Source organism: Athene noctua, chromosome 3 (assembly GCF_965140245.1).
Source record: "Athene noctua chromosome 3, bAthNoc1.hap1.1, whole genome shotgun sequence".
Classification (NCBI taxonomy): domain Eukaryota; kingdom Metazoa; phylum Chordata; class Aves; order Strigiformes; family Strigidae; genus Athene; species Athene noctua.
In genome coordinates this window covers 52,815,785-52,841,051 of record NC_134039.1, presented here as the reverse complement: position 1 = coordinate 52,841,051, position 25,267 = coordinate 52,815,785, and the positions used below count along the sequence as shown (strand labels likewise).

The following is a 25,267-nucleotide window of genomic DNA, read 5'->3' as shown; positions in this document are numbered from 1 at the left end:
TCAATCACACAAGCCTGTCCACAAAAGAATATGAAGCAGAATAAAATGGCAAAGGTCTGGCAAATTCTTAAGTATTTATTTAGTGTCCTTTCTTTGTTACAGATTGTATGGAAAATATTCCTTTAAAAGTTTTTACCCATCTGTTGAAAACATACACACATTTTCACTTAAATACTGCATTTAATAAGATGTAACCCTGTAATAGCCTTGCTAATTTTCACAACCACCAGAATCCAATCACAAAATGCAAAGAAATCTTAACACCGAGAACAGAACTGGAATCCTCAAGGCTCATGTGCTACATGGTGTTACACACAGGCTTTGGTGTACAGCAGTAGCTCATTACTTACTTCAACAATCTCATCTTCAGGCTTTTTTAGAAAAAGTTGGCAGCATTTCCACTGCCCAAAGACTCTGGAGTACACTTTTCTGAAGTCAGATTCCTGTTTTCCTGTTCCTGATTTTTCCAGAAGTGATAACAAATCATGATAAACAAGGTTCAAGCACCTTCAAGTACTCAGCCTGGTGTAGCCAGAAAGACCCAGATTTGGACTTAAGGAGTCAGATACTATTGTCCCATCACAATGACAGCCAGGCAAATCAACCATTTAAACCATCTCTGCTTTACGGTGATATTCATACAGAGTCCTGATTCTTTAGGGATGAAGCTGCTAAGTACATGACCTTGCAACCTGAAGTACAAGCAGCCATTCCTGTGATACATACAAAAGTAAAAAAATCTGGGTTTTTCTGTTTGTTTTCTGTTTATTTGAAGGTTTTTGTGGGTTTCCTCACTTAGACTCTGATCTGCTGCTCAGCTCATTGTGGCAGACATGTCCAACTATATGGTCACAAAACAGGACTTTAATAGTTTATACAAAACATGAATCTTCCTACCTCATCAGACAAGGAAGACAAATATCCAGTTGTTGGTTAATGTAATCAGTACTTGTGCCTAACGGTCTATTTCTTGCTTTAAAACGCAAGGAGACTTAACTGGTATGAAGGAATAAGGAATCAAATTTATTTTTTACCCTGCCACTTTAAACTTTATTAACGCAACAACTGTTGGAAGACAGACTAGAACAACTAAAGTTTGAAGATGATGTCTTTTGGAAATCAAATACAAAAAAAAAAAAAAAGCAGAAGATTCCAGTGTATCCAACCACAACTGAACTCAGTAACCACCTGAACAGGAAGCAAGGGGGGGCAGTAATTTCCTTGGTTTCTAATGCTGTGCTTGCTTCCATTTATAAAGCCAGACATTATAGTGCAGTATTCCTACAAAATAGAGCTTTAAGAAGCAGAGCTGTTGGAAGGAGCTCTCAGAAACAAAGAGCCTTGAGCAGAAATTTTCAGAAAATTAAAAGGAGCCTTCAAATGACACTAAGAGGCTGAGCTTGCAACTAATGAAAAAAGGAAGGCAGTGAAGAATACGATGTCTTGAACCTGATGGAAACAGAAGGGGCACACTGAAAAGGAAGACTGAAATTCAGAGAGAGGGAATCGGCACATGGTGACAGATGTATTGAGACAGATCTGATACAAGCAGTTCATGTGAAATAGTACAAAGGGACAGATGCATAAAACCCACACAACTTCACTGCTGCAAATCAGGCTGAACCACATACTTTTAAGAGATGTGACAAGAGTGAAAAATACAATTTCACTTTTTATTCCAAAAGTTGTATTTTCCCTAAGTCTAACCAGTAAAGCAGATAAGGTCAGATTAATCACTAATGCCATTCCAGGTCCTTTGGCAGACTTGCACCTGCTAATATTAAGTGAAAACTAGATTCAAACTTAAGATGTGTTCCCGAGAAGTCATGTTAGTTTCCTGCTCCCTCAAGCATAATCAATAACAAAAGATTTTGCAGGGTCATTCTGTCCTCTGAATAACACAGCCCTTAAAAATGTACCTTAAGGAAGTTACTAAAGCATCATGCAAAGACAGCAGTGATACAATGCAGTTCAGAACACCACTGGCTCTATGATGTGAGAAAGAAAAACATGGTCTGATTGTCAGCTGCTACAAAAGAAAAGCTACAGGGCAAATCTCACCTTGGGAGAAGTGAGAGTCAACACATGTGCAGCCCTATGCTTTTATTAAAGCCCTTCTTGCTATTCCTAGAAAAGCATTAATTTACAGAAAGAAAAACAAACCCTAGTGGCAGAAAACTGGCACAGCCTCCTTAGCTTACAGTTGATGTCAGATGGGATATAGATAGAGGAGGGAAAAGAACAGGTATATTTAATGCCCCAGATTCTTAGTTTCTAATATTGACAGTAATCTCAAGCTCCCTAGACATCACAGCACCTAAACGTAACTCTGAAAGCTTCATGCACTTAGTCTTCTCTCTGCTTCTTCCTCTTTTTTAACACTGCTCAGTAAGGTCTCATGGGAAGAAAATCTAAGGGCAGGAAAGAGTACAGGAGACCTGGCAGTTCCCAAATAAATGATATCAAGATAACAAGCTCAAATGTTGCCAATGCAAAGGAAGGATAACAAGTGTAAAAATGGACGAACCTGAACAACAAAGAGCTCTCCAACAATCTCAGAAAAGCCTAAATAATGGAAATGAGATTATTTAAGTAGGAGCAACAAGAGAACACAAGGACCATATCAGAACCGAAAACCAAAATAAACAGCAGTTGACAAGAATAAGAAGAGATTTCTCTGAAAGTGCACTGGCATTAAAAGAAAAAAACAAGGGAAGTGTCAGTTATGCAAGATGGAAGTAAAACAACTGATAGCTGATGATATTAGAAATGAACTGTTCGATGGCTGTTTTCACTTCAGTATTCCCTAGTGCTGGCAACTACAAGAAACTGCATTCACATCACTAACAAAGAAATATCTCTGCCTAGTAAAAGAAAAGAATGGGTTGGAATGTAAGTTTCCTGAAGTTTGATGTTCACAGGTTCTCTGGACCCAAAAGGCTTCTCTATATGTTAAAAATTAGTATGTTAATCTTCTATTAATATGATGTTAAAAAAGAACCTCAAACCCAGTAGTAGTACTAGTAGTTACAGCTGACAATTGGCAAGCTGAAACACTTATTTTTAAACAGAAAAAGAGGGAAGAAAAGAAGCAATAACTCCTTGACCAGAGACTAGACTAGACCATGAATTTTTAATTCTAAAAAATATTTTGGAGCAAGTGCTTAAACTGTCCTCACTTATGATTTCCACAATAACTGACACAAGTTGACCAAGAACAAGTTATCCTCTCTTCCACAATAGTATAATGAAAAAGCAGTAGATGAATTATCTTTGTCCTAACATCTGACTATCACAGGTCATTCTTACAAGCAAGACAAACACAGCTCAGATTAAACTATTACCATACAAATATAGAGCAAGCTAGTGTTATCACAAAGGCAAAAAATAAAATCACAGTCTACTATCAAAACAGAAAGCTGTAAGGATGTTGTTCTGCAGAAGTACATCCTAGGATCAGTTCCATCAATATTCTAACAATGATGAAATCAATAGACAATATCCAAGCATCTCCCAGATCTGTTGGAGGACAACACTGAAACTAAAAAATGATCTTGACAAGTTAAAAAGCTGTCTAAAAAATATAACATTTAATACTGGTAAGTAAGGGAATCAGTCAAACCTCAAATCTGAATCAGTCACTGCAGCAAACATGACTTCAGATTTTTGACACCTTGAATGCCATAACATAGCAAAGGGCTATAAAGTATTCCATACTGTTTTGTCAATTGTCTCACACTATTTACCTCAAGACTTTATTCTCCTGACACAATAGGGATGTAACCATTGAGGTGCTGAAGTTAAAAAAAAAATAACAGAAACCACAAAAAACCCCCAACCAAAAATCCTCCTCTCTCCCCAAAAAGAGGACTTACTTCAGATGTATGAATCTTCTCCATATTTCATAAAACACTTCCAATTCAGAGATTTAGCAATCTGTAACAATTTAGAAGGGAAAAACATTGCCATCTCCTGAAGCAAGTGAAGCTAGCACTTCTCGGAATGCCTGCGTTCTGGTCTCCATCTTGCAGTTTTCTGCACACTGAAGAGGTACCTCAGGGACCTGGCAAATCCCCATCAGATACTGCAAAACGCTACAGTACTGTATCACTTGCAAGATAAATCTTGGTGGCCTAAGTTCAGTAGCAACATGAATCAAGTCCACCCATTCACCCTACCAAATTCTACATGCTTCAACAGCTTCCTTTCAACCAGCCTTCCTACACCTACAAATCCTGAACAGAAATGTCCGTAAAAGTAGTGGGACCAGAAACCAAATATAGCAGCTTATTCTCATTGAAAGCATAGCAGACTGGATGGAGTTGTAGGTGACTCCTGGCCTAGTTTTCAAATCTTCTGCTATCGTTTTGCTTTTTACTGTCAAGGATCCATGTTACAATCATCTCTTTTCATCAAACGGTCTTCAAGAAGCAGCTTCTGTGAAGGTACCAAATGCTCTAGTAGTATAACTTAGTGAGGCATACACCTCAGCTCTACACTGAACAACTCATAACAGTCCATAAGAAGGTACACTGTACCTAAAAAGGCGTATAAAATTACCTTGATAACTACTCTCCCCCCACTTCTGTTTGTTACAGCAGTACCCCCCATACATTACCAGAAGTGCTTTGCAGCAAGGGGAAGAAATGGCCAGTTATCAAGTAACTTGGGACACACCTAGTAATAACAGTTCATATGGTATGTAAGCTGCAAGAAGAGTTACATAAAGGCTCTTCCATTTCACCCGTAACACCGGCTATTCCCCTAGTGCTGAGTTCCAGGGCTAACTAGTAACTACCTTAGGGATCTAGCATTCTACCCATGTCAGTTGCTACCTAGCCCAACGATGCAGCTCTTACATTGTTTTTATAACTGGATTATATCTGAACTAGGACATTACACACCTGCAGATGTTTTAAAAATTAGTTTTCTAATACTGACTACATCACAGATAAAATTCATACTTTTTCCTATTAATTCACCTTGGAAGTTTTAAGTCTTTTTGAATGCTACAGCAGTTTAATCACTCTTCTGAATGATTAAACTTGCACAATTACTAAAACAAAATCATTAATGTCAGAAGGCTTCCACAGTCAGAGAAATATCAGTAAAGCACAGGGGCTGAATCAGGACGAAAGCAAGCTGACAGAACATTAGTATCAAGAGGATGCAAGCAACAGCAGTCAAGCCTAGAGAACAGAAGCAAATTTTTAGATGCCACTTCTTGGGATACTACAGTTAAATCTTACAGTATACTTGAAAAGTGCTGTTATTTCCTTCTTGTGTTCACATGAACAGTACAAATAGTTTATTATTCCTAATGCTATTTTTCATCTCATCTAAGAATTTCAGGTGACTTCCTGCCTTTGCTTTCTGCATACTGGAAAGGTATTCTGCTCAGCTTCCTGAGGCTTCTCAAGGGCTTTATCTTGTTAGGAAAAATTGACCCAAAAGATAAGTTTCATTAGAATATTTTAAAAGTACTCTCTGAAGACACCAAAAAGCATTTTTCCCTACATTTCTAGTTTCATTCAACAGTATTTGGCTTCTTTTTGTTCTGCAATTACAGTTGAGGTTCACAGAAATACCTCAGCTGTCAATGCTAAAACTCAGCTTTTGGGTAAACTTAAGTAAAAGAGCTCTGGAATATTTTTGGCCATCACACCTCAGGTTTGCTTTGCACATTACATGTTCTGACATGGTGCATCCTTAGAGAAGGATGATTTAGGCACCTTAATAAAAAAAAGTTCCTCAAAAATTTAGTATCTTCAATTCAATATTCAGTTTATTTTCTAAAATGAGACACGCACATTTTACCAAAGACATGTTTATAAATACTTTTTCTTTTCCTTTTTAATAAAGATCTCTATCTACAGTCCCAACCTTGAATTCCAAACTGCCCAATTGTTTTCTTAGGATTCCACTGAAGATAATTTAGATCTGCATAGTTTCAGATGCTGGAAAGAAAACATATCTGCAGACCAAGATAATTATCTCTTCAGGCACTTGCCATTTGGCTAAACCAAGTTTAAGAGTTTCATTACTTATACAAAAGCAACAAAATCCCAGTCGTCTTCAGCTGATTTCCACATGAAATAAGTGCAGAAGCAGAAGTTTACACATCAGTCATTTCATTAAGAGAAAATGCCATATTTCTTCTCCAATTCTTCAACAGAAGTGTCTTTCAATCCCATGTGTCTCAAATGATTGAACAATACCTGTGCAACTGTAAAAGAAAATCCCAGCATAAACTGTTAGTTTTGTTATTCACACTCTTAAATTAGTCCAGTTCTTTCCTCAGTGAGACTGATTTTATATAGGTGAAATATGAGTACATTTTTAGAACTACGGAGAGGATGAAAAAAGTAGCAAAGGGAAGCTCTTGCTTTGATGCCCACAAGCTACGTAACATGTCCTTAAACGGGTATATAATCCTGACAACACAGAGACAGCTTTCATTTTGTTTACTATCTTGGCACTATGCCATTAAATGCAGAAGATAAGTTAATGCCAGATGGTAGATAAAGCTTACATCAGGTTAAAGGCATGAATGCAACTCATAATGAAGTGCAAGTAAATTCCTCTTAAGTCAAACAAGTAATTTTATTTTAAGGAGATTCACATATAAAAATTTTCAAAATATAATGATTATTAATGACACTCAGCTGTAGATAGTAAATTTGACATTATTTGGTCCCAGACAAATATTTTGCTTTTAAGTGTTTCACTGTTCCAGAGTCTGTCTGGTGTGCTAAATAAAGGAAATATTTAAGACAAAACCCATGTTTATAAACCATGAACTCAAGCCAGTGTCAACCTGAATTGCAAACTAATTTAAGTGATGCATCAGGAACAGGACAGATGAGGCCAAGTGGTTTAGAGACATCTGCATTCTTTTTGCCAACAGTAAAGTCAGGATTGCCAAGAAATGGTCATAAATTGTAAAAACTGTGTAATTTAGATACCTTGCATCTCAGATACAAGATTTCATACAACTTCATAAATTTGTAACATTACCAGCTACAAACCAAAATGCTAAAGAAGCTTATTTTATCAGAATAAAATGCAGTGGTAATACTGATAAAAACAAGAGGATTTAGCTGTAGTTTTCAAGCCTTAATAAGGAATCAAAAGATTAAGAAAAATTACATGACATTCATATTAACTTCTAAAACAATCAAGAGCTAGACAACTAAACTGATTATTACATGGAAAACCCAAGAAGAATAGCAGTAAATTTTACATCTTTCTTGATAGATTCTACAGTATCAGAAATGAAGTTTAAAAGGACACTACTGAATTACTTACTTTTTTTCTCTGAGCCTGACATAAACATTATTGCCATATCAAATCTTTTTAATTCAGATAGCCTCTGGAGGATTTCAAGGATGAGCAATGGCTCCTCTTTCCTGAAGAAGATTATTAGAAATATAAAAATAACTACTGTTGATTAGAAAGATTCAATAGCTGCAAGCAATATTAAAGACTCCAGGAAAAAGAAATTAAAGGACCAATGGAATTCACTTGTCTGTCTCTCTCATATTCACTGCCTTTCTCATCTTCCCTGTTCCCACAAAACAAGAAGTCAACATTCAGAAATCTTTATGCAAGTATCATTCTGATACAGAGCAAGAGTGAAAAAATACAAAACCCTAGACTGATGCAAACTGACTGCTGTTTATGTACAGAACAGCTCTTATATGATTTAATGCTTACACCTTGCCATAACATCACCATCTTTATACCTGTTGGGGTGTGAAGAGAAGTAGCACCTGTGGCCATAGGAAGCTCAGCAAAAAGCACCACATTACAGCTGTCATAATTTTTAAGCATACAGAACATTCATAGATTGTGTTCATTTTACATTTTTTTGGTCAACAGTAAACAGGCACTGTCTTTGTTACAAATACTAAAAAGCTGGGTTTTTTTTCATAACTTGTCCTGTCCACCTCCAGAAGAAATGTCTTTCACCTTACTGGAAACAATTTCAACTTTCTTGCCTTTATATGTCATATCACCAAATGTAGGATTGTATCTTTTAAGATGTCATGCTTTACCCACATGACAGATATTTTACCTTTAAAGAAATCGAGGGAAAGGCTAATATTGATTTTTTGTTTTTCTCCATAAAACAACACCTTAAAAACAACCTGAGTGTGCTCTCAGAGTAATTCAGAGCAGCAATACACTGCCTCTGACAGACAACATGAACCTTAAGACTCAAACGGTAGCATAAATTTCAAAAATAATTGTCCTGTCTTATCAGAACTTCTAGCTCCAATACATACTTACTATAGGCTACTGTGAAATGCTAGCAGGTAATTAAAAATAGAAGTTGAAACACACCACAGTAAGTGTTGTACAAAAATTAAACCGTCTATTTCTCAGCTTTACAAAGTTAATATAGAAAACTATTATTGTGCAATTATGTATAACATAAGCAGTAATATGAACAAAAATTATTTCATATAGTCTTATATTCAGTTTCTGATGCTATTTAGCAGAACTGAATTCAACAACATACAGTAAACCCTGTATCTTTACCTCTTTTTTTAAATCTGATTTTTCAAGATGTTTAATTTCTTAAAAAGGAAGAACTGAATCACTCCAGTTATTGCATCATGCTTATGTAACGCTGCATGCTGGAAATAATTTTGTAAGCCCAAGGGTGGGGCTAGGGAGGGGGAAAAAAAAAAAAAAAAAAAAAAAAGGCAAACCCCCCCAGAATAGCAATAAGCAATGTACAACAACAAAGGAGGAGTTAAACTTACTCAATATAGAAATCATGTAGAATTTTCAGAATCTGGTTAAACAAGTCTGGATCTAAGGATTTCTGGAACAGTTTTGAATAAAGCGAAGGCTCTATTTGCTTTGAAAAAATTAAAAAAGTGTTATTTCTAGGCAAAAAATACAGGTGAGTCCTGGCAACTAGAAATGAGTTTTTAGGATGTCTTGAATAACACTGAAGTGCACGAGAGCAAAAACAGAAAAACAATCACTTGTACTGTTTGACACTGAACATTAATTTGGATTTTTTGTTTTTTTTTTTTTTTTGTGATGATGATTGCTAACTTCTTTTAAGAGAATTCTAAGCAATTTAAAAAAAAAAATATAATATCAAATATGGATCAAACTACTCAGTATTACGTGAAGACAATTAAAGAAAGGGACTATTGTACACTGTTATAACACTCTAAATATAGCCACCCTTTCCAAAGTTTCTCTGATGTCAGCTGAAGAAACTGTCCAAGGACTTCCAATCAATACTACATTTCATACCTTCAGGTATAAGTACATATTTTCTGGGCAGTCTTTTAACTTCCTGAAATCAGACTCAAGCTGGAAAGAATTTGCCGGAATGGCAGGGACTGGAGAAGCAGACCTAAATGACCTTTTGATTTCTTTTTCCCTCTGTTTGTTCACAGGGAAAGATGGATGCAACACTGATGAAATTCCTTTCACACTAGCAGGAAACCTGTAGAGAGATTTTGAAACACATAATCAAGGAAACATTTAGGGAAATCCTACACTGAGACCTAACTGGAGATCTTTCAATTCATTAAAAATCTAAAATACTATCAAAATTTAAAAAAAGAATGTATTTTAGTTTAAGTGGCTATCTGAAAAACCCTTCAAATTATGGAAGTTTTATACTTGATTCATCTTTTCTAAAAAGCCCACACCTGCAAATACTTACAAATATACTCAATATACTCAGCCTTTCTCTACTTTGTTTCTGGAAATAACTGCATTTTATGGTACAGATTTCTACCATACACAGCTGCAAAAAAGATAGTTACATTTTCTGCAATTTCACAATGCAAAACAATTACAATGTCAAATGAACAAACCATTTTCAACACTGATTACAGTGGAGCTATTTTTTGTCCTACAATTTGTCATTTAAGTCCATTTATTTTTCAGAAGTTATAAAATGGCTAAGAAATATACGTTTTTCTTCAACACTTCACAGTAAATTCACCCGAGCTGGAAAAGGTAGGTAAGGGGGGCGGGCGGTTGTTTCTCATAAAAATTCTTCAATCAGAATTCCATAAAAAGTACTTAGTATTAACAGAATGAGATAATGCCAGTGCATACAGAGCTCTCCTAAGCAGACAAGTAGAGTTCCAACACTTAGCAGGGATAAAGCTAGGATAGTGGCTTCTATACTTCAGCCTAGTTTCAGCCAGCCAGACTTGAGCTTGTCTAGCTAACACAGCAGAACTTGGGAAATCTGAGCAAACCTAAACTTATCGGCTGCCTGCTCAGCAGAGGAAATAGTGGTGACACTCTCATCTGCTTCTTTTCTCTCACAATTGGTGTGGCAAAAGATGTTTGAACTCTGCTCAGCATCTACTCTAAAACATTACAAATAAAAATCACTGCTAGGAAAGATGAAGTGCACAAGCAAGAGTATGGCATACAGGAAAATATTAATTTATTTATATTTGAAATGTAAGGACAAAACTAGTTTTCCATCTGACACTAAATAGACCATACTTAGCCACTATATGATCAAAGAAGCACACATGTTAAGAACTGCATTTTTTTTCAGTATTTTCTTTTTAATTCAGATTCTCCTAAGTATGTTTGATACATCACATGTAGAAATCTGAAAATGAAGATTACATTTCAACTGCATTTACCTTTTAAAAAGAGCAGCAGAATTTTTATACTTACTGTAATGGTGATATATCACTGATTTCTTCTATTTTCAAGTGCTTTGCTTTTGGAATGTCTGTTGTAGTCAACTGATCATCCTGATCTAGATTGTCTGTTGTTTCAACACTCACTGAATTCCTCCAGTTACTTATTAAAGCAGTAGTGCTGGGCAAATCACTATTTGGTGTGTCATCATCTGTTTCCTCAATGGGTATTCTTCGCAGAGGCTTCTAAACAGAACACATATATCATGTGTGTAGCCTCAACATCAGTGTATATACAGGCCTCAGATAAACAGCTGTGTTTAATTTTAATCTCATGAAAACTGGTTTCATCTGTAGTGATGCACATGGAAGATACTTTCAATAAAGATAAATGGCAAAAAGGGAAAGTTCATGACATTCTACAGCAAGCCTTGCTTTACCTCATAAACCAGTGTAGCCTTAACTTTAGAGGATCTCAGAATCTGCATTCTGTTTTCCCAGTAATAAAAATAAAATTAAAAAAAGGCAGCTTAGCATTACCATATATTTTGAGCAATGACCTGGTCAAGCTTTGTAATTTAGCTAAACAATATCCATCCAGCACCACAGACCTTGACCCTCAACTTAAAATTTTTAGATGATAAATACCTGTAACTCAGCCCTGCTGATTGACCAAGTCACATACATCATAAGGCAATTAATTTCACCACTAGAGGACATGCTAGCTAAAATGTATCGGCTTGTTTAATCTCTAAACGATTACTATTATTTTTGGCCATTACCTAGCACTCAGACTCGCAAGTCTTGCAAAAAAGCATTGGGGGAGTGGGGGGAAGAAAAAAAATTCATCGCTTTTTACTTTGGAATTTCATGTCCTGAACATGAACATAGTATATATTGCTCCAGAAATACAGAAGCAAATATACACAATTAAACACACTGAACAATTTAGACCTACAAATAGCAGATTCTCTGTCCAACTCTAACACAACCCCATCATCTCTTCGCAGCAGTTTGCAAACTGCCTTAAATCATGCCAAAAAAACCCTGTCTTGCTGGTGTATTGACAGACAATACATGGTTTGCCTTGACAATATACCATCTTATCATTGATCTAAGACTGTGAGGCTGCCTGGTGGATATGAAACAAAATTACAGTGTTCTCTTCCAATCCTTGGGCAGTACTAAAAGCACAGATACTTCACCTATACTTGTTCTGCCTTAACAGAATAAGAAGGAAAAAACAGCCTAGTGTCTCCCATTAATTTAGCAGCCAAACTGAAAACTTAATATAATCATCTATAGTATTTCAGCTACTTCACATCAAATTTATCTACCTTTCTAGAAATATCATATCTGGTTATAAAGAGTATATAATACTTTGCCTCCACCCTCCCATCATCCCCCCTCTCCCACCCCGCAAAGATTAAAATAATCATCCATTTTCTCCAAAAACTATCCAGTTGAATTATATATTTAATGGAGGTAAACATTTTGAAACCATTAAGAGCAGAACACTACAGTGCTACAAGTGTGAGCATGCTTTGTATGTATTTACACAACTCACTGCTGAACAATAAAGATTTTACGTTACTAAAAGGGGAAGGCTAATACATAAAGAAAGCTGGTATTAATCTGTACCATCGTATTTTGTCATATGTAGCTCATTAAATCTTTAACTACTGATAATTCATAGTCCAAAAATACTGCTTTTTGAAAACCAATACCCAGCTATTCTAGTTTATGTCTATGAAAATGCAGGGTCAAGGCTCTTGCTGTAGCCCTAGGTGACACCAGCATACGACATCAGTAGGCAACGTGTCTTGTTACCACTACAACTGCTACAGAAACTGTAAACAGCAGATGAAAAGAAGGGGAGTTTATCCAGAGCTTTCTCAAGTCTGCAACTGAATACAGACTCACCCGCCTCCCCCTTACTCTCAACTGCAGTGTTAGCTAGGGACCCAGGAGAGGGTTGCCTCCCCATTTCATAGTATAGATGCAGGCATACGCCATGTTTCCCAAGTGTGCTCCTGTAGGCTGAACACTTACACCACTGCTGCTGTTACACACGCATGGAAGTGATTATGTTATTGAAAGTTATGTTCTTGAAAAATATCAAAAGAGTCAATCTGTACATTTTGGGCTTTCAACAGGCAAGATGTATCTATCAGGAGTTAGTCTACATAAATAAGGAATTGGATTTTAACTCTAAGCTCTACTTTTCCCATCATTATAGAAGACAACTCACAAAACAACTTACTGTTGATTTCAGGTATAATGGATTATCAATCAGTTTCACTATGTTTTTTATTTCTGTTTCTTTTATCAATACTGCAGGATATTCTTGATGAGTCCACTGTTCTTTTTCAGCTAATTCCTGGGGAAAAAAAAAAAAAAGGTAAATTGTCCAAAAGATCAAAAATTTGAGGAATAATTACATTATTCCTCAAATTACATAATACATTGAAAGTTACATAATAAAGAATGAAAACATTTTATTACTATAGGCTTACAATAAAACTTACAAAAAGCACAAGTATACATACATTCCTTATTTTAGTGAGTTCGTTTACTGCTTGTTTATTTCCAGGTTCCAGCTTCAGAACAGCTTCAAAGTCTGAGTGAAAAACAACACGAAAACTGTAGACATCTCAAGTTACAAATACTCCTGAAAAATTTTAAAACCTTCTATTTTCCTTTCACAGCTCTAAACTAATTAAAGGCAGGTAAGTCACCCTAATGTTTATATAATGACCTAGATTTTAAACACATTTTTTCAAAATATTTCTTGCTACTTCGCACAAGCGACAATAATTGTTACTTCACATAAAACTGTCTTCTGGTCCAACACAAAAAGATTTTATACATATTCAATGAAACATAACAAAAGCCCTCTCTTCTTAACTTTTGCACTGATAATCTCAATTAGTCAGCAGTTGATTTAATTGCTATTAGAAGATAAAAAAGTCAGGATGTATTTATTGCTTAATATCATACTTAGGCTAATTCAAAGTCATACCTTGCATAGCTTCTTTTAACTTTCCAAGAGCAACTCTGGCAGCTCCTCTTCTGGCAAAGGCTTTAGAATAGGAGGCATCTAAGAGCAGAGCTTGTGTACAGTCATTTTCTGCCTCTTCATATCTCAGCAAAAGATTAGTACAAAATTAATAATCAGTTTTAAGAGACAGTTTCATCTGAAATGACAGAGCTATCCAAAGCAATTAAAATATAAAGACAGATCTTAATTACTTATATAAATACACACCACTGAGCTAAAATGTAAAATAAAAGTAAACATATAAAATATGACTTCTCAGCACCTTGAAATTTCAGTCAACTCTTTTGGTATCTCATGACACATTGCTGTCTTTATCATCACAGAGAAATTCACTTGCTCTGTGAAAATAAATACTTAAAGCCTGTCAGAGCAGAGTCTACTTTAAACATTAAATAGCCTTAAAAAGTCAGCATCATAGCTTTGTACTTCTGAAAACCAGAAATATTATACCATTACAAACATACAATAAAAGTACAAGTAAGGAGAAGCAAGCATATAGGAGAATAAATTCCATCTGAATTTCTGCGACTTGTCCTTAACTATTTCAGAATGAGAAGTCAGTATATCCTTGCATTTGCTTCACTGTAAGATCAAATTTTCTCATGCCAGTTGTATTAGGTCATGATTCCACTACGTGTATATTAAAGTATTTTCATTCATTCCTCTTCCCCTCCTTCAGTATATCATTAAATTTATGGAAACTTTTTTTTTTTTTTCAGTTATTATCAGTTCTAGAGGTTTATAAGAATACCAGTAAGATTCTGTGGCATTTGATGTTTGGTTCCTCTCTGAAATGTAAAAACCCACAATACACTGATTTATCGTACAAAATTAATTTTCTTGCTTTGTCATTCAATTAAAATATCACTTCCTCCTGAAGTGATATTTTTCAACTCTCTGAATACATTATTTCAACTCTCTGAAAACATTATTTGCATTATGATGTCCTCAGTACTAAATTACAAATGCTGAGTCAGAAATACTATCTATACAACATTATTTTATAATATCATAATTTGAGATCAATGTATTGTCTCTACAGATACCCAGCCACATCATGTGAGAAGAGATAACCAACATAATGCTCATCTCTCTAATTCTCATGCTACCAGTTTAAAAGGTTTAGTCTGCCATACCATCAGGGAGTCAAAAAAATTCAGAGTTCAAAAAAGGTCATATGGAATTTCTCTCATTTGCTAGAAAGCATGCATTTTGTACTGTTACTTTGAACAAAGTTTAATCAAAAATACACATACATGTCTCCATTAGTGGACTTAAAGAAAAATATTTTAAAAGATGACAATTTCCAGAAAAAGTTCTTTTCCCACCATTCCCTTTGAAGTGAGAAGATATAATCCACTTCTTTTTACAGTGCAGCTTTTAACAGCTGACTGTTTTTTATAGTCAAAAAAGACATAAGGCTTTGGGCAGGTCTTTGGAGGAAAGTGAATATCTAGAATTTTAGACGCAAAAACGAAAATCAAACTTTAGAAACTATAATTTCATGCTGATGCTATTTTATTCTCTCAGAACTTATTTCCTACGAAATGCATGGTAAGTTCACACATATTGAGCTGTTCTTTTTCCCTTACTGTTTTCAATATGATTTATTCTAGACTGAATTATAAAAAAGGATTAGGAGTGGCAGTAATTTAACCTGACTGAAAGTCTACTGGGCCGTTCTGTCTAGTTCACAACAAAGAAAGAAACAGTCTAGCACATGCAATCCTACTTACTTTTCGATCTTTAGATAGGCCATGGCTCTGTTAGCTGGCAGAAGTGCATTGGTGCCATCTGCTGCTATACCACGGGTATAACATTCTATTGCAGTCTCATACTTTCCTTCTTTGAAATAACCATTACCCTGTAATATTTAGGTTAGAAAAGAATAGCGTTGAGCAAGATCTTGTGCAATAAGCTTATCTTATCCTTTTGAGTTAGACAGGGTCACAATGCCAAGAAGACGGATCACAAAGGACTCCCACATCAGGGCAGATATTTATGACATATTTCTTCATATCTAAGCTTGGAGACAGCCACAACAAAAAAAAAATCTTAATTTTTTCTAGTACGAAAAAATTTTTGCTACTTTTAAGTCTATAACTTGTCATTTATCTTCACTCTTGATGTGCAGGATAAGTCACCCTGTACCTCCTGTTATTTTCTAATTAATGCTCCATACAACAAAATTACATTAATTTTTTTGTTTCTAAGAGACCAAAATTACCTTTTGCTTCTCAATACTAATATAAAGCCATGTATTATCTTCACTGCCACTACTCTACTCACTGGCAGAAAAGCAAAGGCCCAAGTTCAGACTTGACAGGATCCATGCTGTCAGGAACAGGCCCACAGCAAGTCAACTCTGCTACCGACAAAGCACTGCACTAGACTGAGATTTCTTCTCTGTGGCCTCTTCAAACTTTTGTTCCTTTTACCTACTTAATCTAGGCTTTCATTCTTTTCCTACTAATTACCTCTTACAACCAGTATAGGAAACCTGAATATTGATTAAGTGTCAGAAGTTAAATAGGTAGGTAAGAAACAGAGAGAAAATTATGTTTTAGTTGATAACGTTATTTCCTAATTGCAACAGTGGGGAGAGGGAAAAAACAATAAGCCAGCTGTGAGTCAAGACCATGTATCCAGAAATACATTTTTATTGTCATTGTTGCCTGCACTCCCTGAAGTCCATTTCATACCTACTTTTCACCATGTAATCAGAGGTTTGAAAGACAAGAAATAGCCCACAACTCTACCTGAACAAGCAGAGGTCAAGATGTATATAGTACTGGAGAAATAGGATCTCTAAAATGAAGTTCTACTTATCTTACTACGTATTTGAAATCTATCATATACTATTTGGGCTGTAAAAGCTACCTTGTAGTACTTTTTTTCCTCCAGAAAAGTCCAAACAGAACTTCACTCTCCCCCTCCCTATAGAGCCCAAAATGGGTAACAAAATTATATCAATAATACTGTATTTATGAAGTTCAACACAATATCAAGTTTAATTTACACATTTGCATAGCTAATAGCACAACACTTTTCTTTGCTCTCTCTCCTGTTACACCAGAACCTGTGACTTACCAGATCCTTCTCTGTAATAGCCTTCTGCTTTTGCTGCTGGTATTCAATGCGCTGCTTCTCTTCATCTGTTAATTCTGGTCTGACCACATCTTCAAACTCTTTCTGTTCAGAGCTTCTTGATGACAGAGCCTGCAAAGATGTATTTTTTTGCCTCCATAATTCCCCCATTTACACATTTTCAGAACATAAATTACAACAAATTCTAAAACTTTTAAGATGCAAAAATCTGTCAAGCGTTTTAACAGAAGTGCCCGTGTTCTAAGCTGAATGCAAACTGAAAAGATCATTCTGAACTGTTCTTGACAATGTATTTCTATGAAGAACTGCAAGTCAGAAACTTACTTGGTAAATAAAAAGTATGTAATTTCTGAAGCAACGTAAATGAAACAATGTAAAATAACCCATGGAACCTGTCTGCATATGTTCCAACTTACAGATCATTAATATCTTCAATTACTGGAGACTTCGGTTCTTCATTCTGAAAGTAAATTTTTCAAGCACTTTCAAAAGTACAGTTGAAGAGGTATAAGCATATTCACACAGCAGTCACAGGTGATCTTGTATTTACTAACATTCCCTCCCTGTCCTGAAAGGGTTCAGACTTGCAGTAGAGTATTTTGTTCTGCTAGGCTTAAACCCACTATGTGGTTTAGCAGACCACAGCAATCAGCGGGACTACAAGCAGTCTAACAGGACAGCGTTACACACATGTTTTCTTATATGTAGAGCTACCTTGTTCCAAAATATTAAGCATGACTAAAAAAAACATTAACACGGGAGACAGAAAAAACATATGAAGGAAGATTAAAAAAAAAGAATAAAAATATTGGTTCACACATCCAGTCTTAGTCTGCCAATCCACCATTACACTGGTGTTTGCATACATGTTGGCTAATCCAGAAGAAACTCAATTACAGATTTTGACCTCAGTGAACTACAAATACCAGAAAAAGCACATGAGATTTTGTTGAATTCAATTCTTGTTATAAGTTGATACAGATATAAACTGAACAGGGCATACTAATTTATGTTAGGGCCTATTAGTCTCCTTACCTGATCAATTTTCTTCAGTTCATTTTTTGCTTCAAAGTTGTTTGCATCCAGCTCTAAAACTTTTTCATAATCTATTAGAAGATCAGAAAACAATGTTTCAGGTAGGAACTACAAACTAGCAACCACAGTATAAAAGAATGTTCTTTTGAGATAACCTTTTTTTGTAGTTACCTGAAAGACCAGAGATATTACAAAGAACACATTATTCTAAGACATTTAAAGCTGAATTATTCTAGAACTTCTAATACCCACAATCATCATTAAGACTGGCTGATTGAATTTTACCTTGACAGAAGAATATAGTATTCTATTTCTTTGTTTATAGGAAAATAAATTCCTACACCAAATACGCAAATCACACCATCTTTAATCAAGCAGATAAATGAACAGTTTGTATGTATTTTAAGGAAAGAATTTTAAAAGGACCCACCTTCTTTAGCACCTTGAAGATTTTTCAAAGCAAAGCGAGCAGCCCCTCTTCTGGCATAAGCCTTTGTGTAATTTTTATCTAAAGCAAGCGCTAAATTGCAGTCAGATTCTGCAACAGAAAACCTATCAAAAATATGAGTTATTTTGGAAACATCTAGGTAACAAACCCCCAAAAATCATCAGGTTAGCTTACTCTGAAGTTTAACAGGTTCTCTCCAAAGTGGAAATTTTACATGCTTCAGAAGGGGCACAGAACAACTATTTAAATATCTCTCAATTGAGAACACATAAAAACAGAAAAGGAAAATAGAGGTCAACAATCTCCATTGCAATCGAAAGAATAACCAACTCTCCTACATTCTTTCTTTCCCCTAAACAATTAAAGCTTTAGAAATAGAGCTCACTGAATCTGAAAGGCAAATTAGAGCCTGATTTTTTTTTAATTGAAGTCATACGCTGTAACACAGAAGACTGTGAACTTACAACATGAAAGCAGAGGAAAAAAAGATGAGAGACTACCAGATGCCTTATCTTAGCAATTCCTATTTTACTTTGAAACTGCAAGGAGGCTGCAACAGCAGTCTTACACATATAATGTGTATATAATATGTAATGTAATATAACGGCACGGTAAATAATCAAGACTTAAAATGAGACAAGAAATCTGAAGGTAACATTCAAAATAAAAGATTAAGGATTTAACAATACAAGTCTTACTTTTTCATTCTATAAAAAGCTGATGCTCTGTTTGTGGGCAATACTGGATTATACGGATCAGAATGCATCCCTCTAGTGTAGCATTTTATAGCTTCATCAAAGTTCCCTTGTTTAAAGTAGTTATTACCCTGTGAATACAAGAAAGTCTTACTGGCAAATTACTGTACATTGATAGGCACATTACTAATTTTTAGTGAAAAAATTCAAAGCTTGTATTTTAGAATGCTCAAACGTTTTTGTTTAATATCTCTAAAGCACTGCTTTACTGCAAAACATTTATTCTATTATTTATTATTTTATTCTAAGTATCTTATTTAAATATTTCTCATGATTTATGCAATAAGAGGGTTTTATTATATACTGTTTTTCAGTACCTGTAGGCCATTTCCAGGAACAAACACATACATAGCTGCCTAAATTGCCACAGAGAATTCCTGAACTATTGTGGGGTGGGGGGTAGTAACTAGATTGGGCATCTTCACTTTCCAAGGCAAATATACTCATTTCTGCCTTCTTTGGGACACAACTTTCATCTTGTGTGTCCTCAACTGCTTCACTGCAGTCAAGATAATAATGGTCAAAGACATTTAAATTCCTCAGTGCAGACTGCAGATTATACCTCAGGTAATTTCTACAGCAGCAGGGAAAGAAGGCAGATGTCACCCATGCAGACAAAGAAACCCCTAAGAAACTCTACTACAGAGAAGTATGGACTGACAGATGGTGTTAAGTGATTGCTTGTAAACGAAGTTTCTCAGAACTACAGCAGCTGCCACACAACTAGCTTTGCCTATCTCACATGACAACAAAGGATGAGATAGGTCTTGCTGTATTCTACTTGCAAACTAAGGTAAAACTGAACTTGCCATTATCAAGGCAGGAAAGACATACAAGTTTGCACATCATTCCCAGATGTAGTGGCCTTGCAAAGGAACTAATCTTAAATTCTTAGTGATTTAGTCTGTGGCATTCAGACCTCATGTTGAGATAAACAACAGTTTGATCCCCATGGCAATTCTATACAGCAATCCAACTTCTCAAAGCAAAAACCCACTAATATATTAATCAACATCAATGCACATTAAGCAGAGTCTGACAAAGTTTGCTGCAACTGGTGATAGGAAGAAAGAGAAACGCAGTGAAAATTTTGCATGTTGTAATAATGGGCAGGAAAAGACAGAGAACATTCCTAACAGGCAATTCTTCCACCAGAAGTGTAGTTTCAGTCCACAATCTTTTAAAAGAAACTACAAAAGCTCCTGTGTCTAACTTGCTACTTTGTAAATCACAGAATAACTTAGGTTGCAAAAGACCTTTAAGATCATAAAGTCCAACTGTTAACCTAACACTGCCAAGTCCACCACTAAACCATGTCCCTAAGCACCACTTCTCACATCTACACATCTTCTAAATACCTCCAGGGATGGTGACTCCACCACTTCCCTGGACAGCCTGTATCAATGCTTGACAACCCTTTTGGTGAAGAAGTTTTTCCTAATATCCAATCTAAACCTCCCTGGCACAACTTGAGGCCATCCTATTGCTTGTTACTAGGGAGAAGAGACTGACACCCACCTCACTACAGCCTCCTCAATAAGGTCTCCCCTGAACCTCCTTTTGTCCAGGCTAAACAATCCCAGTTCCCTCAGCTGCTCCTCACAAGGCTTATGCTCTAGACCTTTCACCAGCTGTGTTGCCCTTCTTTGGACACACTCCAGCACCAAAATGTCTTTCTTGAAGTGAGGGGCCCAAAACTGAACACAGTACTCAAAGCGCAGCCTCGCCAGTGCCGAGTACAGGGGTAAGATCACTTCCCTGTCCCTGCTGGTCATGCTATTTCTGATACAAGCCAGGATGCTCCTGGCCTTTTTGGCCACCTGGGCACACTGCTGGCTCATGTTCAGCTGACTGTCAACCAACAACCCCAGGTCCTTTTCCATTGGGCAGCTTTCAGCCACTCTTCCTCAAGCCTGTAGCGTTGCATTGGGCTGTTGTGTCCCAAGTGCAGGATGCGGCACTTGGTCTTGTTGAACCTCATAAAACTGGCCTCAGCCCACTGATCCAGCCTGTACAGATCCCTCTGTAAGAGCCTTCCTACCCTCAAGCAGATCAACACTCCTGCCCAACTTGGTGTCATCTGCAAACTTACTGAGGGTGCACTCCATTCCCTCATCCAGATCACTGATAAAGATATTAAACAGAACTGGCTCTGATACTGAGTATAACAAAGAGTTATAACGCTGTAACCTTTTCCTTCTCTGCAAGAGCTTTTTCTGCATCTATACGGATTCCATCTTCCTCAGAGTCTGATTCTGGAGATATAGAATCATGAGTACTATCTTCTTTATCAAGTTCTTCAAGTATTTTATCCTGAAATCAGATAAAAAAATATTATCTTCATTATAATTTAACAATACAAAATAAATCGAGCAAGACTAAGAGAACAAGCAGTGCATTCTGAAAAATCTCTGCTTAAGTCCTCTTTACCGAGGAGTATTCCACGCTTCAAAAGTAAAAGATCTATTCTCTAATACTGCCAGCTGTGTTTAGTGCTTTAGTTAACTCTATTACAGTTATGACTTTTTAATAGATCTATCATTAAACCATTTTTTCCCCTTAAAGTCAGATTCAGTCTGCTGAATGAAAGCAGAGTCAATAGAAAACTAGTATTTCTCAATAGTCCAAATTTTAAACACTACCTTTTTTTTTGGAAGAAAGCTACTTTCTATGTTCATACAGTACCCAGCACAGCAAGATACTGACTGTGGACTGAACTCAGCACTGTAAGAAAATCTAATTTAAGACCAAATCAACTGGGGACAAGACTCAATTAATAAGCAAATATTCTGACTCACCACATCAAGTTTTCCCCATGCTTCATAATCATAAGACTTTATCTTGTTTTTCTTGTTTTCCTCGGTGGTTATCTTTGAAGGGACTTTATTTTTGCTTTTCTTCTTTTTCTTAAAAGTCTTGTTTCGAATTGGTGGCAAATTCTAAATTGAAATAAGTAATAGATTATAAAACAGATGTGTAAAAGTCTCTTGTATTGAAGTATCTATAGCACCTATATTTAGATATAGTATCTGTATCACTGGCTAGTTTTATATTAGAAATCCATCCAGCAAGCTGTTCTCAGGAACTCTACAAAACTACTAAGGACAGCAAGTATAAATCTTTCAGTAATGACACATTTATGTCATACATGTAATATTTACTAAGTTTTAGAAGGCAACTCACTGCAGAGTGTCACTAAAGTATCCCACCAATACATTCAAACTCACCAGTAAATAAGTGATATTGATGTTGCAAACAGAAATATTCTCCTAGCTCTACCTGGAAGTGATTAAAAATTTACTGGCCCATCACGTCCAGAGGCTACTGCCCCACAGCTGTTGCTGGAACAGTTTACGGAGGAATCTTTGGTCTGCTTCACATGAGGAACGAGTCAGCTCGTAACTTCTATCCAGATATTTTAAGTCAATATGTGCACTTTTGCTGAAGCTAAAAGTAATTACTATAAACTATCGCATTATGGATCGTTGAGTTAATATTGACACTGGACTTGTGATTTTTACCTCTTCTGGGACACCACTCTGTTTTCTTAGTTCAGAATCCACTTCTTTAATATCTTTTTCCCAGCTCTCCAATTCTCTCATAAAATCCTGCAGCTCTTCAGCATTTTGCTTCATTTGCAGCTGTAGTTCCAGTGCTTTATTTGGTGTGCTCATTGTAGTCTGCCAAATTTCAAGGAAAAAAGTTTCTAAAGATAACTTGGAAGTATGTACTGAAGGAAGCTAGCTACTTCAAAATGAAGAAGTCTAACTTACATGCAAGACAGGCCTCCTAGTAGCGTAATAGGAATGTTAAATAGTAAGAGGCTAAGAAACACAATTTAAATGTCTTTGAAAAAATTACAAGAAACCATGATATTTAAATAAAACTGTTTGTTGTGATACACTGTAAGTCAAAGGGTGCAACAAGTCAATGAAAACCCTGAAAGTGGTAACAAGGTGATCACAGCCTAAAGCAATTTCTGTAGTGTTTCCCAGACAACAGAAGGAAGAAAAATTTAACATGTTAGCATTTAAGTTTTAACTAAATAAAAACAATTAAGATATACATCCTGCCTTGTATCTGAACAGAAACAATACATCTAACAAACCAACTCCTAAAAGCACTTTTTGCTCCTACGAGTAAGTATGCTTAAATATGTACAATTTTTAGCTCAGGAATGAGTAAACCCATGAGGTGTTTTATTATGAAGTCTACTGAATTACAAGTCCAGAATATTCTATGAAGGTGCTTTTTGCACACATCTGTAGCCCTCTAAGTCCCTAATATACTGTTTAATAATTATTAATAATAAATAATAAAAAATAATTATTAATGCTGAATAGCCTTCATAAGTTTTGCTCTCAATTTTAGTGTCTTAAGTGAAAGGCATTTTATTATCACAGAAATACCAAGTCAGAAGTAAAAAGTAACCTTAAAAAAATTCTTGGCTACAATTCAGAAAAAATCCCGCATTTGTGCACACAATGTTTAAAGAACGAAGCAAACATATTTTGAAAACAATCATGATTAAGTAATTCATGATGAACTAAATACGAACTTAGACAAAGAAAGCTATGAATGGTCAGTTAACTATAACCTCCTGACTGAAAGATCTTCATGATCAGTTACAACCCTCACATAAGGATTAGCTATTTAGATATCGTACACACAAAATTTTTAAGGGAGAAAAAGAACTAGATTTTTTATTTATTTTTAACATCTATTAAGACAATGACCTAATAGCATAGAAACATAAAGATTTATGGGCCAAACAAAGCTAATGACTTTTGCAATACAACGTGCTGTCCATAATTACAGATGAGAATCTCCTAAAGATGGAAAAAACACAGTGCATGATTACGAGTGAAGTAATGCTACCAAAGCAGAAGGGTTTTTTCATCCTCAGGAGTAAGCAGCTGTGTAAGATGCCCTGATGCACCAGTTGTGCTTCTCCTGAGTTACTTCCTATACGAAAAGTAGTAACATACTTACACTCAGCAACGTATTTTTCTAAAAGTCTTCTAAATAGTTGGTCAATTTGAAACAAAAAGAAACTTCAGGCAATGTAAAAAAAAAAAAAATCATACTTTTCATCATACTTCCAATTTAGGTGTTATTGTATTTTTTTCCACTTACAACTGTTGCCCCATACCAAACTGTCTCTGCAATATTCAGTGAGTTAATTTTATGAAACCTGGGCATGGGCACACCAAATATTCCATACAGCCTAGTACACCCTGGCCAATGGTACCTAGAGCAAGATTTTTCAAAAGATACAAGAAACTACACCGTAATCTCTTCAACTTTTCTTTTTTGCTGTCACTAACTAAATAATACTCTTGTACATGTGAAAATCTAACGCTAAATCTAGCTGTTTGCTTTCTGCCTTTTTAAAGGGTCTTGCACAAACGTGTAACGTAAGCCTGCTCCTGTTACCCACCAGGCTAACACTGCTTGCCACACGCAGCTTAGCAACGACCTTAATCCACGCGTTGACGGCAGACTCCTTCGCAGTACTGCTTTTAAACCCTTTAGGGCAGTTTTATTTGAGCCTCAAGGCCAGGGCCTTCCTTTGTCCTGCCCAACACCCGAGGGCTGCCTTGCCCCAGCGACTCCACAGGGGAGCAGCCGCACTGCCCAGGGGCCTGGCCGAGTGCCAGCGGAGCAGGCGAGCACGCAGCGGCACCGCAGGCCCGCCCGGCAGCGAGCGCCGCGCCGGCCCCGAGGCCGCGGCTCACGGCAGACACCCACCGCCGAGGCAAAGCCGGCCCGTTTAAGTTTTAACGCCCGTCTCTCCGCCCCCAAGTTACAAACGAGGCCCTGACTGCTTCAGGATGGGCGGCCCCTCGCCTCCACACCCTACGCGGCCAGGCCGCCTGGAGACCACGGGGAGGGGGAGGGGGAGGAGGCGGCGACGGGTCGGGTCGGGCCCCGCGCATCCCACCCGTCCCGTCCGGTCGCAGCCTCACCTGCACCGTGTCCCGCCTCCTTCTGCTGCCGCCGCCGCCGGACACCCTCCCCGTGCGGCCGAGCCTCCTCCCAGAATGCAGCGCGGCCCCGCAGCCCCGCGGCGGGACGGGCCCCGCGCCCCGGCAGGGGCAGGAGTAGAAGGAGCGGACAGCGCATGCGTCCGCGCCCCGGCGCGCTTGGCCTCACGGACCGCGGCCCTCTGCGCGGCGTGGCCACGCCCCCCGCCCCACGTGGCGTGGAGCTG

The 25,267-nt window shown here is 36.8% G+C and overlaps 1 protein-coding gene across 2 annotated transcripts; it reads right to left on the bottom strand.

Moving 5' to 3' along the window:
• Positions 1-5,767: 5,767 nt before the first annotated feature.
• On the bottom strand, positions 5,768-25,137 carry RPAP3 (RNA polymerase II associated protein 3). 2 transcript variants are annotated; one of them, XM_074902989.1, is made up of 17 exons: positions 25,023-25,137; positions 22,575-22,733; positions 21,852-21,992; positions 21,244-21,366; positions 18,997-19,124; positions 18,281-18,402; positions 17,851-17,921; positions 16,798-16,926; positions 15,444-15,571; positions 13,669-13,790; positions 13,196-13,266; positions 12,910-13,026; positions 10,681-10,892; positions 9,280-9,475; positions 8,772-8,869; positions 7,309-7,409; positions 5,768-6,226 (listed from the first exon to the last, which is right to left on the bottom strand). In XM_074902989.1, the coding sequence occupies exons 2-17, from the start codon at positions 22,725-22,727 to the stop codon at positions 6,135-6,137; spliced, it is 2,004 nt and encodes a 667-aa protein (XP_074759090.1). In that variant the 5' UTR covers positions 22,728-22,733; positions 25,023-25,137; the 3' UTR covers positions 5,768-6,134. The 2 variants fall into 2 exon arrangements, 1 of the variants encoding a protein (XP_074759090.1); XR_012633419.1 differs by lacking the exon at positions 8,772-8,869.
• Between the last annotated feature and the right edge of the window lie 130 nt (positions 25,138-25,267).